This window comes from Myzus persicae, unplaced genomic scaffold, assembly GCF_001856785.1.
Source record: "Myzus persicae strain clone G006 unplaced genomic scaffold, MPER_G0061.0, whole genome shotgun sequence".
Lineage (NCBI taxonomy): Eukaryota > Metazoa > Arthropoda > Insecta > Hemiptera > Aphididae > Myzus > Myzus persicae.
The window spans coordinates 243254-263058 of NW_019102632.1; the positions used below are offsets into that span (position 1 = coordinate 243254).

At 30.6% G+C, this 19805-nt stretch overlaps 1 protein-coding gene and 1 pseudogene across 1 annotated transcript; both read left to right on the forward strand.

The window, feature by feature from the left end:
* The first annotated feature begins 3291 nt into the window (after window positions 1-3291).
* LOC111032820 (serine/threonine-protein phosphatase 2A activator-like) lies at window positions 3292-5377 on the forward strand. The gene is made up of 2 exons (XM_022313279.1): window positions 3292-3932; window positions 4693-5377. The coding sequence occupies exons 1-2, from the start codon at window positions 3292-3294 to the stop codon at window positions 5375-5377; spliced, it is 1326 nt and encodes a 441-aa protein (XP_022168971.1).
* A 4860-nt stretch (window positions 5378-10237) lies between these two features.
* On the forward strand, window positions 10238-17190 carry LOC111032824 (annotated as a pseudogene).
* Window positions 17191-19805: the final 2615 nt, after the last annotated feature.

Here is a 19805-nt window from a genome sequence, read left to right on the forward strand (position 1 = left end):
AGGCGCCCTTCGGATCCGTTTTTTGAAGAAGTTAAAATGATTTGTGGTATACCATTGACTTACTTGATGGATAAGTTAATTTTCCCATTATGCTCGCAATGATCTAGCTCTTTGTGTAAATCATGCAGGATGTTACGTTCAAGTTTGGATCTGCCATGAACAAATTTCATGACAAGGGGAAGCAGAGAATGGTGCTACTAAGGGAGGACAGAAAAGATACTGCTTTTGCCTTCGATTTAAAATTTATTTTTAGAGGGCGAGTGGTGTTGTTGAAATTTTTCAAGAGCCTGAATAATTTAATGTCAGGGGCATATTATGACAGAAAGATTGAACATAGTAACGGAGACGGATTTCATATTATCGGCAATTCTTTCTTGAGGGGTGTGCGAAGTAGACTCTGAGATTAAACGACGGGCAATCACATTATAACTACATTTGTTCACTGGAGGACGCACTTTGCGTCGATTCCAGCAGGCGTATTTTGTTTTTTAAAGTAAATATACAGCATGGAAATTAGAGTTTTTGGCTTTTAAATCAGAGATTTCGGAATAGATATTACCCTGGTTTAGCTTGAGTTCATTAAACTGAGCAGAGTGCTTAGCACCGGTTTGCTCATTTAACTTAAAAAGTTTCTCATGAGAAGATCATTGCAAGGTCGCAATAGCTTTTAGTATATCATGTGAATGGATGGAGGAAGAAGTACTTCGGGTGACGGGTTTGTTGCCAGAACCCGAAGGATGTGGAAAAGGATTTAATTTCAGTGGCATATCAAAGAGCGCCGGAAAGAGAGATGATAAGCATCTCATATACACAAGAGACAAGAAAGTAGCTGAACAAGCCTGATAGTGATATTACAAGGAAACAACGGTCCGACTTCCCCACGCGAAAAACAACACACAACTCGATAGTAGGCGAGTAACGTAGACGGTAATTAAGGACCGATGCATCGGTTAAGAGAGGAGAGGATAAGCGATAAAGGAGAAAACACCGACCGCACGTCGTGGAGGGGCAAACGCCAAAAGTGTACTTATAAAAAAATAGTAATCTAAAAGAAAATTTATATCTAACAATATCATGAAATAATATAATATTTAACAGTAAATATTTCAAAACAATGTAACAAAGGTTAACAAAGCAATATTATTATTTTCAAAACACCTTGTTGATCTTTGTACATTTCATAGTAATGGTAACGCTAAAGTGTATGGATTTAAATGTATGTTATTTTTTTACACAGAGTCAATTAAACTAAATTTCACTATCATTCCCTTGTATACTTAAACATCATAAACATTTGTGATTTCATTCTTGAATAGGTTTCTACTGATTAAATATTAATCAACGACCACATTTTGGGGGAAACTTAAGAGATACTGAAATACATATTTTATGACATTTTTAAATTCTTACCACTGTGAGCATTTTTTTTTATGGAAACACCTATTTTTAGCACTTGATTTGAATTGACCGAATTTTTCAAAGTCGATTTGACCCATAATTCTTGGCTTTAAGTTCAAAATTGAAAGAATGACAGTCATTATTCTACTTTTTAAAAATAATTTAATTTATTAATTTTGGGTTCATGTATGTAATTAAATTGTTTTTTTTTATAATTTCTATGCAAACATCTTCACTTCTTTTAGGACATGTTTTTAATTTTTATAATCAATTTCCGGAAATCAGTAATATTATATGTATACATAAACTTAATTTATTTCAATTTAAGTTTTGTATTTATAATCCATAGGTAGCTGAAAAAAATATAATTTTTCAGACAAAAATGTCAAGTTTATTTCTTATTTTAAATTCTGAGCGGAGCGATGAATGTATTGATTTTAAAATTATGTGCGTTTTTAATTTTTTTTGTGTTTTTCATCACGTTCTCTTGCAGTAAAAGGGAAAATTTCTAGTTGATGCATTCGGAGGTCAACATTTAAAATTCCCAATAGTCTTCAAAAGCAACAAGATAAGCAAACAAAAAATGAAGGAAAAACAGGAATTTGTACTCAAAACCAGTGTTAGAAAAAAATAGATTTTGGTTTTTATTGTTACTCTAACAAAAATAACCCTAGATATATGAAATTTTCTCTAAATATTTATGTACGCATTTTCTATACACCATAAAATTTTTCAAAATATTTTGATTTGTGCTGAACTATTTATAGGCATATGAAATTTTCGATTTTTATTTGTTTTTTTTTTAATTGAAGTCGATAAAAAAAATGTTCGCTTGGTCAAAAAACTTGTGATTGTAATACAAGGTTCCTTGTAACTTGTTGTTAATGGAAATTTAAAAAAGAAGTTGAGCGTAAATACAACTTAGAATTTTGATAAAATTCATAAAAATTGTTATTTGTATATCGAAGATTTAAAAATGTAATACAAGTGTCCTTATAAGTTTGTCTTCCTTTATCCAAACAAATGTATTTTTTACAATGTTTTAAATGGTTGACGGACATTCTCAATTGTCATTTTTCTTCATTTTTTCTATAAATGTGAATTAAATGGTATTTGTTGGGTCAAAAAGTATTAAAATTTAATTCAAGGCTTTGATATATTGTTACAATATGAGTTGAAAAATATTGAAAATACATTGGCATGTTTTTGTTGTATAATAATTTAAAGTTCAAAATTTCTCAAATTGAAAAATGATTTTGCAGTTAAAAATGTATGAAATGTTCAACTTTTATAGCTAAGGATTAAAAATCCCTAGGTCTGCCATTATGGTTTGGTCGTTGCCCTCTAATTGTTTATTGTTTATTTACCTCTCTATTAACTGTTATATTTATAATAATGTTACTTAGTTCATTGTTTAGTATTGTTTATTATCATATTATACTATATTTATTTTTGCTCTTTTGTAAAAGACGGTTAGCGTTACTCTTAAAACAAATAAATTAATTAATATTTACCTTGGTTAGTTATCTTTCATATTTTTTTTATCAGCTATTTAAGCATTCAAGGTTTTTTACAAAGTAAAATCCGCTTCGAGTTTTTTTTTTGTTTACTTAGCTCTCACTACGTCACCACGATTGTGGCACCCGATATACAGTTATATAAAAAAAACAGGTTTTCATAACAACTGCTTTGTAATATTACTATAGATAAAAACAATACAGATTGTAGATGATATTATAGTCGAATATAGGTCATGCGGGAGCTTTTTTTAGTTACCTCAAATTTTCACTTTAAAATCTCTTATACTAATATTAGCATCCCATTGTTACCTGCGGACGTTCGAATAATACGAAATACATTATATTATATATTTGTAATTAATATAAAAACACGATGCAGACCTACAGCATCGACTCCGATTTGGATGCTGAAGACTACGCTGATACCCTCAAGTTTCCGGTTCCGGTGACAGGCACCAGTATTCCGGTTGCCGGTGGCAGTCTTCAGGTGGAGCTGGTTTGCCATCGGGTATGTCAACCGCAGGACATGTTCGACTGGGAGCGCAGCGAAGCTCGGGCTGACGTTTTGGTGTTCGTCCGCCACATGAACGATGTGGCCAAACGTTACCCAGCGGCGGCGTCTGTGTGGCGGTGTCGGCGGCCACGTAATGACAACGTGGACAGGGCGTTAGCGGTGTTGCGGACGGTCGGCGAGTGGGCGGTTAAACGTTGCATGCCCGCGGGCTACGGAGACAACAACCCGGAAGCGGCAGCAGAAGGTTTCTGCCATTTTCAATGCCAGCTGCGGGACGACGGACGGAAGCTTCTTGACCGGACGTACGGCGGTCGTAGCCGTGCCAACTACCGGGACGTTTTGCTTCCCGTCTACTTAGAAAGGAGCTTCGGTGACCCGTTCACGATGGCCTACGGACCTGCCCACGAACTATCGTTCTGTGCTTTCCTGGTGTCGCTGTTCAAGCTACACCACTTGACGTGGGCCGACGAACCGTACGTGGTGTCCGTGATCTTCGACAGGTAAATAACGATAAATAATTTTGATAGAATAAATGTGACCCATAAAAATGACTAAATACCTATTAAAATATTTTTGTGTTCAATATAATCAAAAGTAATCAATATCAGAATTCCTTCATTCATGTTTAAATTCAATTGTAGGTAATAGGTATACATCTTTCTTGATTAATTTAATATTTTATGATAGCAAAACGAATTATGAATAAACTAATACAATTCAATATGAATAATATGATATGGTATAGACTCGAGACTTGGCGAGCATGCCAAACTGCTAGCTTCTAAACAACTAATATAGTTAATGTACAATATAAATAGTTCATCAACAATCGTAACTTTTAACTGGTAACTAACAGATGGGTGGACGGATACGACCAGGATAGAAACCTAAGGCTCCATAAATCGAACTAAACGCACAATATGTCCCCTGAAAAAAATTAAATAATACACTCAACTACTTGTTGTATTGTAAAAGCAATACATTTTAGTTAATATTTAATGCAGTAGTAAACCACGGACCCACAAGTTCGTACGTTTTTGTTAGGTGGTGCTTCCACAATTCAATTGGATAATGGGTACGTTCTGTAAGCTGGTTTATTACCACTTGCCGCAATAGTATGTATATGAGTCGAGTATGGCATTGTCACTGTTGGATAAAAAATAAAGCCATCGCAGTTGAATGAAGTGCAATCAATGTGATACGAGGAAAACATTATTCAGCTGAAGTCACCAGTATCATACATATCAGTCTATTTGGCAGGTACTTGGACATCGTGGACAACGTGATTCGTTCTTTTCAACTGACTCCATCGATCAGCAAGTACGGTGGTAACATGGGTAACTGGTGCCTGAGTGGTTACCAGTTCGTTGGATTTCTGTGGGGCAGTGCGCAGCTGGCGGGGAGCTGCAGCGACGACGACGGTAATGGCAAATCACCGTCCCTGTCTTCGCCGGCAGCGGTCATGACAGACGCGGACTTGTGCCGACTCCACCGAGATGAGTACGTATTCACCAAGTGCATGGACGCTGTGTACCGCAGGGCTAGAAATAGTGTGCTGCTGTGGTACCATTCTTATCAGCTGTGGAACTTGACAGCCCTGCCAAGTTGGAATCGGGTGAACGAATGCCTGATGGCCGCATACCAGCGGGACGTGCTGGGCCGGTTTGAGGTTGTCCGCCAATTGGCCTTTTGCGAACTCTTCAAATTTGCCCAAAACGCTCGTCCACCTGGCACGTCATTTTATGACATTGTACCTACTGTGCCGCCGTCGGATAAGGTCATGGTCCCAACAACGACGAACACTTGGGTATACGACAACGACGAAGACAACGACGAAGATGTCGAAAGAAAAATGATCGAATACGGAGGAATAGAAAATGGTGAAATGGAGGACGGGGGAGTAGGAGACATTGAAACAGCCGAGGACGAAGGATTTCTATTATAATTTTGAGTAGCCGATTAATATACAAATGACGATTTTTACTCATTTTCGTTTCGTTTCTTACATTAATTAAAATATATATAGGTATTTACTTACGACGACGTACACTTCAGGAAAAGTGGTCCTCATAAAAAATACTAGATTAACGACTCCCCGTTCCTATACTACCATAGACCTTATACTACTAGACAAGCAATGTGTGTTTAATGGATGAATGATCAATGCAACCAACAAGTAGCAAGTTTTCAATAATTTCTTATTACAATTTCAACTTAAAAAAAATGTATAGACATTTAATTTATTAGTTTCAATCGATTCAATAATAACTGATTCTAATGTTGAAATAAAATCATTCAGTCCATTGCTAGAAGATAATAATCCTTCTCTGCTACGTACTTCTAACACTTTTTTTCTGTTAAGTTCTTCAAAGTTGTGAAGCTTCAAATTATTTTGACAGTCTTGGCAGGTGAAAAAACTTATTACTCTATATCCAGATATGTATGTTATGATAAAATTATTTGGATGATTGGGAGATCTTTCAATTATTTTTTTAAGATCGTCACAATGTTCAACATCGTTGATCAATGATGATTCCTAATTAACGACCTGTCGACGCGGCTATCAGAGTTTGGTCTTTTAATTTAATAGGTGGGCATTTTTCCTTTCTAAGAGTAAATTTACAGTGTATCGATTTAGACTTATTAATTTTCACTCCCCGCAAAAAAATATAAGGGTACTATTTTTCGAGGAGCGAGAGATATTTTTGTATGTGTAAGGAAGCAACGGAGGGGTAATTGCTATTGCTTATAGTAGCAATGTCATCGTTAAAATCAACAACGAGACATGTGGGTAGCTCGGGTTGACCATATATGAAAATATTAAACAGCAGGGGAGCAGTGACTGCGCCTTTAGGGACTCCTGTATTAATTCGCTTTTGTGAAGAGATAGCTGACGTACTGAGAAGAAGCGATCTTCAAGGTAGGACTTAAGTATGATGAAGTAATTAGATTCTAGGATGAGTTTCAATTTTAATAGTAGACCTGACTTGGTCAAGTGCTTGGAAAACGTCTAAGAAGGCCCAAGTGTAATATTGCTTTTCTCTTAGTAAAAATGATTTTTTCGTGAATTTGATAGATTATAGTTGCTACGGAAACCAAATTGTGTTTCGAATAAGACTTTTGTTTCTTCAGTAATATTCAGAATTCTTTTTAGTAGGATTTTTTCAAATAAATTTGACAGTCTAGGGAGTAGGCTAATAGGTCTATATCAGTGTTTTCCAACCTTTTTTTACTCACACCCATTTTGGTTTTTTAAATCTCACTCAGCCCCCCAATCAAGTTTTCAATTTTTAATGAGCTATTTAATAAAATAAAAAATATAAACTACAATATAACAATTCAGTTAATTTTAAATATAAATACCTACTAATACATAAAATAATAACAACGTCTAGTACCTACCTAGTGTCAAATATGACCACAATTAACATTGTCGTAATCAGCTATTGATTAGCCTCTAATCGGAATGTATATGATAAACCCGATACGACAATAATAACGGCAAGTCGGTAATTAGTACCTAGAATCTATAGTATAATAAGGTAATAATTTTGATGTTATTTAAGTGCCTATAAAAATTATATCTACATAATTCTGTACACTACATTTGGTATTTTAAGTTAGATTTTATTCTACGCAGTTAAACGTTTCATTGAAATCTTTGTGTTAATATGTAATTTTGTCCAAATGTGAACTTAAAAGTCTGTAAAAATAACTATATGTGTATTATTTTTTTTAGCTTTTTTTATTTATGGAAAAAACTGCTTAAGTGGAAACTGGTTTTAAATTTCAATCCTTAGCTATAAAATTTGAAAATGTAATAAATTTTTAATTATAAAATCATATTTCAATTTTCAATTTGACATTTAAAGAAAAAAAAAACAAAAAAGAAATGCCCATCAACAGATTAAAACAAGTCAAAATATTTTGAATATTTGATCAAGTATATGAATTGATAAAATATATTGTGTAAATTTCAGCTGTCTACTGTTATTTGTTTTTGAATTACAACACAATAAGAAAATCACTACATGAGAAATAGTTATTATCCAATGTTAAATTTGACTTTCCTGTAAATTTTTTTTTTTGACAAAGGTGAACAAACTTATAAGGAAACTTGTATTCAATTTTTAAATCATAAATATTTCTAACACAAAATAATTTGTTAATTTTCGTAATTTTACGAATTTCGTCTAAATTCAAACGTTCACGAAATGTATTGTGGATTTTTGCTCAACTTTGCAGTAACTATAGAATATATTAGCTTTGGTAAGAACTTCATGATATTAAAGATTTGAATTAAAATGTATTACGATATTAAAGTTTACATGGGTTAAAATTGGTTGTTTATAAAAATACAATTTATCTGTGTATAACTGCTTAGTACCAGCCAGCACTAAGCATAACCTATACGATTTAAAGAATACATTATACATATGTTACTATATGTTAGAGTAATAGACAAAAGTGTTTTTAATATTTGGTCACCTTATGTAAAAATATATGTCAAAGTGCCACTGTTATGTAATAATAATTATTGTCATAATTCATTAATCCATCACATTAAATATTTATACTCTAGATTTTATCTATGACTAATGATTTAAAATACAATATAAATAACAAACAATTAGTACTTTGTACATTAATAAATTTCAATTTCAAAAACATGAATCATCTATTTATTATGGCTAGAAACCAAAAGTCACAAATAAATTTCGAAAAGTTAAGGTTTTAATGTATAGGTTTGATATATTATATGAACTGGACATGTTTAGTTATACATGTTGTACATACTAGTGAGTAACTAATTTATATAAAGAACAATGTTAATTATGAACATAATATAAAATAGGAACAGAAAATTCCACCTGAAGTGAATCATACGTTTGTAAGACAATGTACATTTGGCATGAAATATTAAAAAACAGTAAATTTTTATTTTGAATGAGTGAATTCTTTAATAATTTTGTTTCTCAGCAAAGTTGTCTATCCTGCTAAGAATCCGCCGTCAACTACGAGGGACGTTCCGTTTATCATGGTAGAATAGTCGCTGAGCATGAAAATCACAGCGTTCGCAATGTCATCGGTTTCTAAAATATAGCATAAACATAAAATTGAACATATTAAATATTATGTATACTTTTTTTAGAACAAGTGAGTACATCGAGATAAATTTTAATTTCAACACACTCTTAGAATTTCATTAATAATGACAGATAACATTAACAAAGCCGGTGGACAAATCGGCAACGAAATATGTAGTAAATTTAAAACGATTCTAGAGAAAAACAGTGGATTCAAAACAGTATGTCAAATTTCGAAAGTACTTAATGGAGAACTTGAAATTATTGAGGGGATCGAAGAGGAATTAACTGCGGAGGATTTCGTTATTTTTAAGTTTTCACCAATTACGTCTGTTGAAGTGGAGAGGAGCTTTTTCAGGTGACTATTATTATTTAAATTAAATTATTATATAAATTATAATTAAATAATAATAAATCTAAATTAACTTATAATAATTCAAATAAATACAATTTTTTACATCGAAATTTTTTGTTCAATAAATTCAAAAACGTATTAGCACCAAACAGACGAAGATTTACAGCGGAACATTTAAAACAAACTTTAATTATTCAATGCAACTCTTTTTAATTTTTTTATATTTTATTTAATTTTTTTCAGTTTTTTTCAATTTGTCTATAATAATAAAATATGTTTGTTGCATTTTTTGTCCAAAAATGTCTTCATTTTTAATGCATATTTTCATATTGTTCATGCATATTTAGTTGATTTTTAGTGCTTTAGTGCATAAGTGCATACATATTCATACATTTTTTAGTGCATAAATATCCTAACCCTAGTAATAATACAACAACCAGTTACTTATCAATTCTGTTACCAATTATTTGAGTTACCCTCCTACCGTTTGTATTAAGTCTACACACCTACACACAGTAGCATTCTCTAGTCTTGCTCGGCAACCCCGTCCACTTCCTTAGAGTCGCTATACATACATACACACAAATACACAGGTCGGTCGGTGTGTGAGTGAGCACGCGAAGTAAAGCGACCAGGCTGACGGGCTATTATTGCTTCGTACCTGGCGCCTACAGATATATTAATTTGGTGACGAGCGTAAAACTAGAACTTATACAACAGATAATAATTATACGTAAAGACGACGATACAAACAGATATAAAAATTATAATATATATACAATAATATATATACAAATAATATACCACAATGGCTCCACTGGACAGTTACCAGTCGATAGTATGAGAAGGTATATAATATTTAACATGTTACTGTAAAAATACGAATACCGATGAAGCCTAGGATGTATAAAATAGTTTGGTCAAATTCACATTCAAACACAGGTAATGTTCTTACCATCAAGTTTCATCAATCGTAATAGGTCTGTTGACTCTAATTTTTAAACTAAACAAGAAGCTAAACGTAGTCTGCTGAATATAAATTTGGTATGTTACGCACTTGTAAGACGTAAGACAAAAAATGTCCGAGTACGCTCTTATTTTAATTATATTTGCATATTATTATATATTTATTACAATTCCTGGGCAACGATAAAATTATTAATTTCCTTATCGTAGATACCAGAATCGCAAAAATCGTGTAACCTGCCAACATTTCCGGTAACTTATTTTTCATTTAGGAAAGTAGTAAGTAGGTACCTAGATTAAAATGTAAATAGCCTATTTTTTATCACATATTATATTATTATATCAACTACATTCAGTAATCTGGTCATCATCCACCAGAGCGCATCTACTTAGCTGATTTTCTTTTCCATAGATGATACCATTTTACCGATGTATCATTGCGTCAACGTTTATCAGTATTCGTAGTGTTTCGGTACGCTGCAAGTAGCATTATTTGTATTATTACCTTCTACTGGTTGGCGGTAAGTTTTTTTTGTATTACAACTTAATTTTTTTCGCCTGTATTGCATATTATTATTCTACTTTGTAGACATTTCAATCAAACAAATAGATAGTTACACAAATTAATAATTTTATGTGTGGTGTTGTATATTTTATTAAAATCAACCAAACATAATTATACATTTAAGATAATATAGTTTCATTACCTTTCGTAAATATGTAGTTACATTCTAACTTGTAAGCAGTGGCGTAACGAGAAACTTGGTGGTGGCCCTAGGGCCTTAAGATATAGAAATTAAATTATTAAAAAAGTATTGATTTTTAAGGGTCCAAACAGACAACCGGATTTTGCAGCCCGGCGTCTGCCGTTCGATTTTTTTATTTATTGTGTTTGATTGTGGTAAACACACAGTGACGTTTTTAGTAGCATTTTACGGATTATCGTCTGTTTTGAGTTTTGACCCTAAATAGTGATTCTAGAAACTAATAATAATTATAAGCATTGTAAGGAGACATACAAATCACAATATTATCAATAGGTAATAGGGCTGAGAAGCGTATATGATAGTTGTCGCATGAGAAATAATATTCTATTAAAATAGCTGTGCTGCAATTTATACTGCTTGCAAGTTATGTTAATTTATGTGTATAGCCATGGCCGTTTTAAAAGCCAATGACGTGTATAGTTAGATAATATACAAGGTAATAAACGCCACCACTGTACACATTTTTTCCGTATTCAAATCAAATTGTTTTTTTAATAAATGTAATTTAAATTTTTGAAAAAAGTCAGAATTTTTTTTTAATTTAATGATTAAGGTCCTGTGTTCCCGCTAATTTGGATATACGTTGAGGGGATATGTTTGTGACCCTGGCCTAAAAATGCCACTGCTTGTAAGTGTTTCCAAAGAAATAAAACATGAAATGTAAAGTTTTTGATGTGAATAATGTAGAACCTGATTAAAAAAAAAAAAATGCTGCAACATTTATAGTTAGGTAGAAAAACTCGAAATCATTGTTTTTTCTTTTGTCATTTATTTTTATGTATTATTTCCTATTCAGAAATATTGTTTATTTATGATATTTTCAAATGTGATATAATATCATCGACTAAAAAAGCTATAATATCGAAGAGTAAAAATGATAAATGTTGTATCTATACATCTATGATTCAAATATTATGTTGTACAATATAATAGAAACCATTTAAAACTGAATAGTTCAACTAGGTACCTACCCTGTTACTTTTAATTGTTTCTTTTTTAAAATTTCTTTGTAACTATTTATTGTTTGGTACGTAGGTTATCACATTTTTAAATCAATATATCATAATCAATTGGTACTTATATAAATTATTAGGTATTAAATAAGTAATGACTTACCTGTATCTAAAGATTTATAATCATTGAAATATGTTACCATAAACTACCTATACAAATTGAACAACTCAATTTACTTATTTAAATATAAATCAATTATTAGTAGGTACTTTAATCAATATAATTACCAATGTTTTTTTGTTTTAAGTTAATTATATTAAATTATATATTATATTATTATGATACTTCGGTGCTTACTTGTTATATTTATATAATTATTGTATTCATAAAATTGAATCTCTATAACAAGAAATATGTTAAAATTGTGGATAATACAAAATTAAGAAGATTACAACATAAATATAATATAATTGCCTGGAATTAAAATATATATTAACTTATTGTATGTTCATTTTATTACAGATAAGTGTTGATAAAGCAGAAGCTTAATTTATTAAGTCGCTCAAAAAATTAACAAAGTATTCAAAATGATGCCTTTTTTAAGAAAACTGCCGCATAGAATAGCTGGACAAAATATGGTCGTCAATATTATGTCTAGGAATATGGCTTGTAATGTACCACAAAAAATGGAAGATTATTTCAAAGACAAAAGAATTATAGTGACTGGATCTTGTACTGGTTTGTTAAAAACAATGAAATTATAGTCCATATTATATAAATATTATATAAGTACCTATATATGTTACGGTCAAAGTGTATAAACGGGCATTATAATACAGTGCCCGGACAATGTGTACAATGCCCAATTTCAATGGACAATGTGGAAAATTATACACTTTGTCCGGGCATTATACTGAATGACCAGAGAACAGTGAGCAATTACATTTAATTAATTAATTGATGTATTAATAGATTTTTTTTCAATGTGTTTCTCAGTATTTATTTCATGAGTGGTCATAATAGAATTCAATGCAGTTACTAAATCTTCATCAGATTTGAGTTTATGTATGATACTTTCTGGTAGAGAAGTAGATTTCAGGCCTATTTTTGCACGTGTACCAAACATAGCCTCATAAGGAGAACACTTAATTCCGTGATGTAAACTTCTATTTTTCATAAATTGAACGAATTTAAGTCCCTCGCTCCATTTATTAGTTTTGTTATCTGTTGACCAGGTTGCAAGCATATTTTCTACGTCCTGGTTAGCCCTTTCAATGGAGCCCTGGCTTTGTGAATGCCGTGGCTTTCCATGTACGATTTTCAGTTCTTCCCACATACTACATAACTTTTCAATAACCTTGTTAACAAATTCTCTACCATTATCACTTTGTAAGATACAAGGAGCTCCAAATGTAGTAAAAATATCAAGTAATATGTAGGCAACTTCCTCTGCACGTTTGTGTGTTAATGGTTTAAGTAAAACATACTTCGTTAAGTGATCTTGGTAAACTAAAATAAATCGATAATTTCCATCAGGTTGAGCTTGCATGTCAATCAAATCTACTTGACAATGAGAATTCATTTCTGAAGAAATTATTGTTTTAACAAATAGCCCTTTTTTCACAGTCTTACCTTTTCTCTGACACAATTCACATAGATTTAAATATATCATTAAACATTCCCTAGTAATGTTTTTATATTTTGCGTTCAGTTCATGTTCCATCCGGTTTCTACCTCCATGTCCAGTTTGCAAATGGACGTCATGAATTATGTTATACAACTCTTCGTTATAAACATAATATTTGATAGTATTTGGATCAGTTACCGGAACAATTAATTTATCAATATTACTTACATTCAATATATCATAGCGCTTCAATAATTTATAATCATTTGGTTTTAATTTTGCTCCACTTTTTAACCGTTTGACTTCTTTTAATACTTGGTTATATTTTACTTGACTTATAAATACATTATTCGAATTTTTTTCATTCAGAAGAGTATTAAATTTTTCATAAAATTTTAAATCAACCATTTTAAATACTAAGAAAAATACAAGTTTTAAGAAATTTCAAAATAATAATAATATGTGTTTAAACACAACCGATCCGTTAAATGATGTTATTACAATATACAACTGATCGGAAATTCTATATTATATCTCCGGTATAGATTGTCGTTGGTATAAACTCTGATAAAATTATCATGCAGCAATAAGCTATTAATTATTATCCTTACTATATTATTACAGATATCAAAACCGCATATGGGTACAGTATCAGCTGTTGCCGGTTACAATACCTACAGTCATCAGTTAGATACCATTGTAGAGGGAATGTAATCGATAATCGTTATCGTTTTAACGATAAAGAAAAATTATAGCTTATACAGACGCGGAATCGCAATTAACTTACATTGCCCACAGACAATTAAGCACTGTACACAATGCTCGGTTTTTATATTACAATGCCCGGGCGAAGTAACCAAATTAAAATCAGATTCAGCTTTGCCCAAATATGACGAGCATTGTGCACAATGCCCGGGCAGTGTATTACAATGCTCGATTTATACACTTTGACCGTAACATATATATATATATATAGTGGCTACTATATATAGTTGACTGCTTAATAATATAATACTTATTGAATCAATTATTCTTATTAAATATCTTATTCAGATGAAGTTAGTCTTGTACTACAATTTTTCACTAAATCCAGCACACCCACCCACCCACTCAACACTTTAAAATTATCGTCAACTGCCCTTCAAAATAGCTGTCAACAAGCCACCGTATGTTTATGTATATACACACATAGGTGTACAAATTAAAGTTAAGCTCAGGCTCATACTTGTATTGTAAATAATACTAAAAAATATATGCATGCAGTTTAATACTCGAGCATTTAACATAATATCAACACAAATGTATGACCATATGAGAAATTAATATGCATGGTTAATTAATAATTATTGTAAGTTACATTTTTTTTTTAAATATTACCCTACAATATTACCCTATTGTAATTTTGTGTTCTGAAAATGTTTATCTGGGCATTTTGATATTATATAAATGTTTATTATGGGACCAATAAAATGTAGTACCTATTAATTAGTAGGTAAGTGAAGATGAGTGTCAACGAGTATCCCTTTGTACTCAACTCTTAATTTAATTTAAAAATTCTATATTACAAAGACCCGTGGGCACTAATAAAAATGTAAAATATTGAGAAATTTGTTGAATAGAATTAAATAAATTAAATTCTCTAAAATATTTAATATCATTAAACAAAATATTTTGTTGTGTAAGTTTCAGTGCACAAATTAAAATCAACTTAATAGTAAAAAATACAGAATATGTCTCTTTAAAGTTATTATAACAATATATTAAAATATTTTCTTATTCTAAATTGTATGTTAATAACCTTATATTGACTCCAAACAAAATATTTATCTTTCATATTATTTTTTTTCGTTTTTATAAAACATTAAACCTAAGTTTATTGTGATAATACTATATTACATTATGTCATAACCTCTGAATTTAATTTTTGATTAATTATAAGTAATGTTCATTATAAGTTGTAAAACTATAAACGATCAACTCGTTTTTGAAGCTGATTGGTGAACTATTTAATGAATAACTATATACCTTTTTTTTTAGGTATGGGTGAAAAAATTACACAGAGATTACTTGATTTGGGTGCATTTGTTTACGCAGTGGTAGAGAAGGAAGAGGGAGCTGCTAAAGCATTACCAAGAACAAAATAAATATTTTGTGATGTTTCAAATTGGGAAGACACTTATAAGAAAATGTATGACATCGGACCAGTGCATGGTTTGGTCAACAATGCTGGTGTTGCTGTTATAGAACCATTTTTTGAAGTCACCAAACATGGTTGGGATAAGTTAGTAAAATATTTTTCATATACCTAGTATTTAAACCCTTAACAAGGAAGTTTGTATAACATTTGTTTACATTGGTTCAATAAGATTTGAGTTCTGAATTTACATCGAGGAAATCTGATTATTGGAACTTAAAATTATCTTTCCTCACCATTTCTGTAGCTGGGTAGGCTCTGTGGACATGTGCCCTCTTTTCCCTAAGTTAAAAATAAATTAAATTTCAGTTATTTGGATCAGTTTTCTTCAACTTTTTAATTGTGGCGACCCCTAGAATAAATACTCATTTTCTTAGGATTCCTGAGTATATAATTATATGAGTACACTTTTAGATCACAATCAATAATAAATACTAGCAATAAAATTAAGACTGAAATGTTGAAACATAATGTAGATCTAGTAGTCATGAGTCGTGACTTATGAGTTATGACAAAATTATTTTATTTGAAAAGAAATCACTGTTGCCATTACTATTTCTATACCTATTACTTTATAATATTTCAAATATATGAAATATTTTTTGTTCAGGACTTTGAATGTTAATGCCAGAGCCATAGTGAGAATAAGTCAGGCAGTGGCCAAAAATATGATTGATGCGGGTATCAAAGGATCTATTGTAAATATTTCTTCAACAATTTCAGCGGTAAGTTTTTAATAATGAAGTGCTTACTTTAATATTTGTCCCAACTATAGTATATAGGCTATTTGGCTATAATTAAGATGTATATAAGCCTAAACCTACCACACGAGATAATATTATTGTTCTGAAAAAATAACTTCTAGTTTAATGTATTGTCTAAATTGTGTACATGCACCAAATGTTGTCTTATGAACTTTATACACAGTATTTTATCAGTATCAAAAAAGTTTTTAAAAAACACAAATTAAACACGTCTTATAGTTGTCAGATCAGATATTATGGGTGTTTGTGTCTCATAATATTATAACTGGACCATAATATGATTTACACTTTTTTTAACGTTTAACTTTCTAGAGAGCCATACCCGATCATACAACATACTGTGCATCTAAGGGGGCTGTGAATCAAATAACCAGAACAATGGCAATCGAGCTTGGTAAATGTGGTATCCGTACCAACAGCGTAAATCCAACTGTCGTGTTGACACGTATGGGTAAAATTGCCTGGTCAGATCCCGAAAAATCCGAACCAATAATGAAACGAATCCCACTGGGCAGATTTGCAGGTTTGAGTATAATGAAATTCTAAGAGTGTGTTGAAATTAAAATTTATCTCGATGTACTCACTTGTTCAAAAAAAAGTATACAAAATATATAATATGTTCAATTTTAAGTTTATGCTATATTTTAGAAACCGATGACATTGCGAACGCTGTGATTTTCATGCTCAGCGACTATTCTACCATGATAAACGGAACGTCCCTCGTAGTTGACGGCGGATTCTTAGCAGGATAGACAACTTTGCTGAGAAACAAAATTATTAAAGAATTCACTCATTCAAAATAAAAATATACTGTTTTTTAATATTTCATGCCAAATGTACATTGTCTTACAAACGTATGATTCACTTCAGGTGGAATTTTCTGTTCCTATTTTATATTATGTTCATAATTAACATTGTTCTTTATATAAATTAGTTACTCACTAGTATGTACAACATGTATAACTAAACATGTCCAGTTCATATAATATATCAAACCTATACATTAAAACCTTAACTTTTCGAAATTTATTTGTGACTTTTGGTTTCTAGCCATAATAAATAGATGATTCATGTTTTTGAAATTGAAATTTATTAATGTACAAAGTACTAATTGTTTGTTATTTATATTGTATTTTAAATCATTAGTCATAGATAAAATCTAGAGTATAAATATTTAATGTGATGGATTAATGAATTATGACAATAATTATTATTACATAACAGTGGCACTTTGACATATATTTTTACATAAGGTGACCAAATATTAAAAACACTTTTGTCTATTACTCTAACATATAGTAACATATGTATAATGTATTCTTTAAATCGTATAGGTTATGCTTAGTGCTGGCTGGTACTAAGCAGTTATACACAGATAAATTGTATTTTTATAAACAACCAATTTTAACCCATGTAAACTTTAATATCGTAATACATTTTAATTCAAATCTTTAATATCATGAAGTTCTTACCAAAGCTAATATATTCTATAGTTACTGCAAAGTTGAGCAAAAATCCACAATACATTTCGTGAACGTTTGAATTTAGACGAAATTCGTAAAATTACGAAAATTGACAAATTATTTTGTGTTAGAAATATTTATGATTTAAAAATTGAATACAAGTTTCCTTATAAGTTTGTTCACCTTTGTCAAAAAAAAAAAAAATTTACAGGAAAGTCAAATTTAACATTGGATAATAACTATTTCTCATGTAGTGATTTTCTTATTTTGTTGAAATTCAAAAACAAATAATAGTAGACAGCTGAAATTTACACAATATATTTATTTTATCAATTCATATTCAAAATATTTTGACTTGTTTTAATCTGTTGATGGACATTTCTTTTTTGTTTTTTTTTTCTTTAAATGTCAAATTGAAAATTGAAATATGATTTTATAATTAAAAATTTATAACATTTTCAAATTTTATAGCTAAGGATTGAAATTTAAAACCAGTTTCCACTGAAGCAGTTTTTTCCATACATAAAAAAGCTAAAAAAAAAATTATACATATATAGTTATTTTTACAGACATTTTAAGTTCACATTTGGACAAAATTACATATTAACACAAAGATTAATGGTTTTTGCCATTTTGTTGTAATTCGGTTCCAAAACAGCCAAATTCTACATAAGTAAATTTTATATTTTGCCAGTGTCACTGATAATTTAGGAATAATATTAATTCAACTTTTGCCGGCTACCGTATTAAAAATGAATAGTATGTATTAACAATATAAAATATCCTAGACCGATGTACTGTTTAATCAAAATGGTTTTTCGTATACAATGATATTATATAATTTAATTAAAATCTATTACCATCCATTAGACCTTCTAGACACCTTGTGTACAGCAGAAAAACATCCACTTACCTGCTTTTTTTTTTGTATTTACACTATATTATATATTACGAGACGGCTATATTAATTATAAAATATAAATTATCGCTGAAATTATAGAAATAAATGTATAGTTTTGCCCCTAAATTATTAGTTATTATTATTACAATGTTTTATTTATTACTGCTGTCACATAATCATTATGGACTATGGTATATACTCAATGTATACTTTGGTAACTACTTACGATATAGATATATGATAGATACGTATACAATATTTAGACCCCCACGGGTCTGCTTGCCTTTAATATATTTCCTCAAGGTAGCCCCCCCCCCCAAGTTAGCCATCCCAAGTCAAAAGTTGAAATTGCACCTATGTCTGAAACACAGTACTTGTGCATATCAAATAACTGAGTAATCTTTCATATCTATTACTTTTATTTTTTAAATCAATGGCTATAGCTAGAGAGCCTATATATTATATCCCTAGCTATGACTAATTATAAGAATATAATATATTCAAATAAAAACAAAACTATTTTTTACAATATGCACTTCAGCTGAAATTCATGAGTTCAGTTTATGCTCTACTTCAAATAATGATATAATGTTTAAAAATATTTCGTACAAATATAGTATTATAGTATTCATAAGTTCACAAATAAAAACAAGGTATTAGGTAACCATATAGTGACATACAAACTTCAGTATAGTATATTAGTACATTACCATTTACCAATACCTATGACTTTATGGATTTTAGAGTATGACTGTAGGGTCGGTCACCACATTTGGCTAGGGTCTTGTGGGGACGTTTTAGAGATTTTAGGATGGAGTGTATAAAAATACTCAATTTTGAAAATTGGATATGGGCGATGATGTCGATACAACATATTTTTTTTGTGATTAGTTGTAGAAATGTGGTGCTTTACGTCCATAGAGTAACTGATAAAAAACAATTACAAATAATACAAAGCGCTTCTTCATCCGTACGCTATTTTTTTTATAAAACTCCACTCCTTCATATATTCGTCCAAAAAATGGCACTTTCTCTTTCTCGCTGCAAACATTTTCGTAAACAAACGTTACAAACGTATATTTAAATTTACGCACTTGCCGAAAGAAAAAATCGTACCGTACACCGTCGATTATAATATATAGCTACTGACTGACAATTTATCGATGCCGTGTGCCCGTATCCTACGTAATTTGTAAATACAACGAATCCGAAAATTTTTTTACGGCCCGACCGATACAATTCTGAGAACGAACGAAAGCGTCCGGCGTATACAAGCGATACCTAACGATTATGTC

Coding starts and splice junctions, on each gene's coding strand:
- LOC111032820 (XM_022313279.1), top strand. CDS start 3,292: ATGCAGACCTACAGCATCGACTCCGATTTGGATGCTGAAGACTACGCT. Junction 3,933..4,692: donor GTGTCCGTGATCTTCGACAG/GTAAATAACGAT, acceptor TCTATTTGGCAG/GTACTTGGACATCGTGGACA.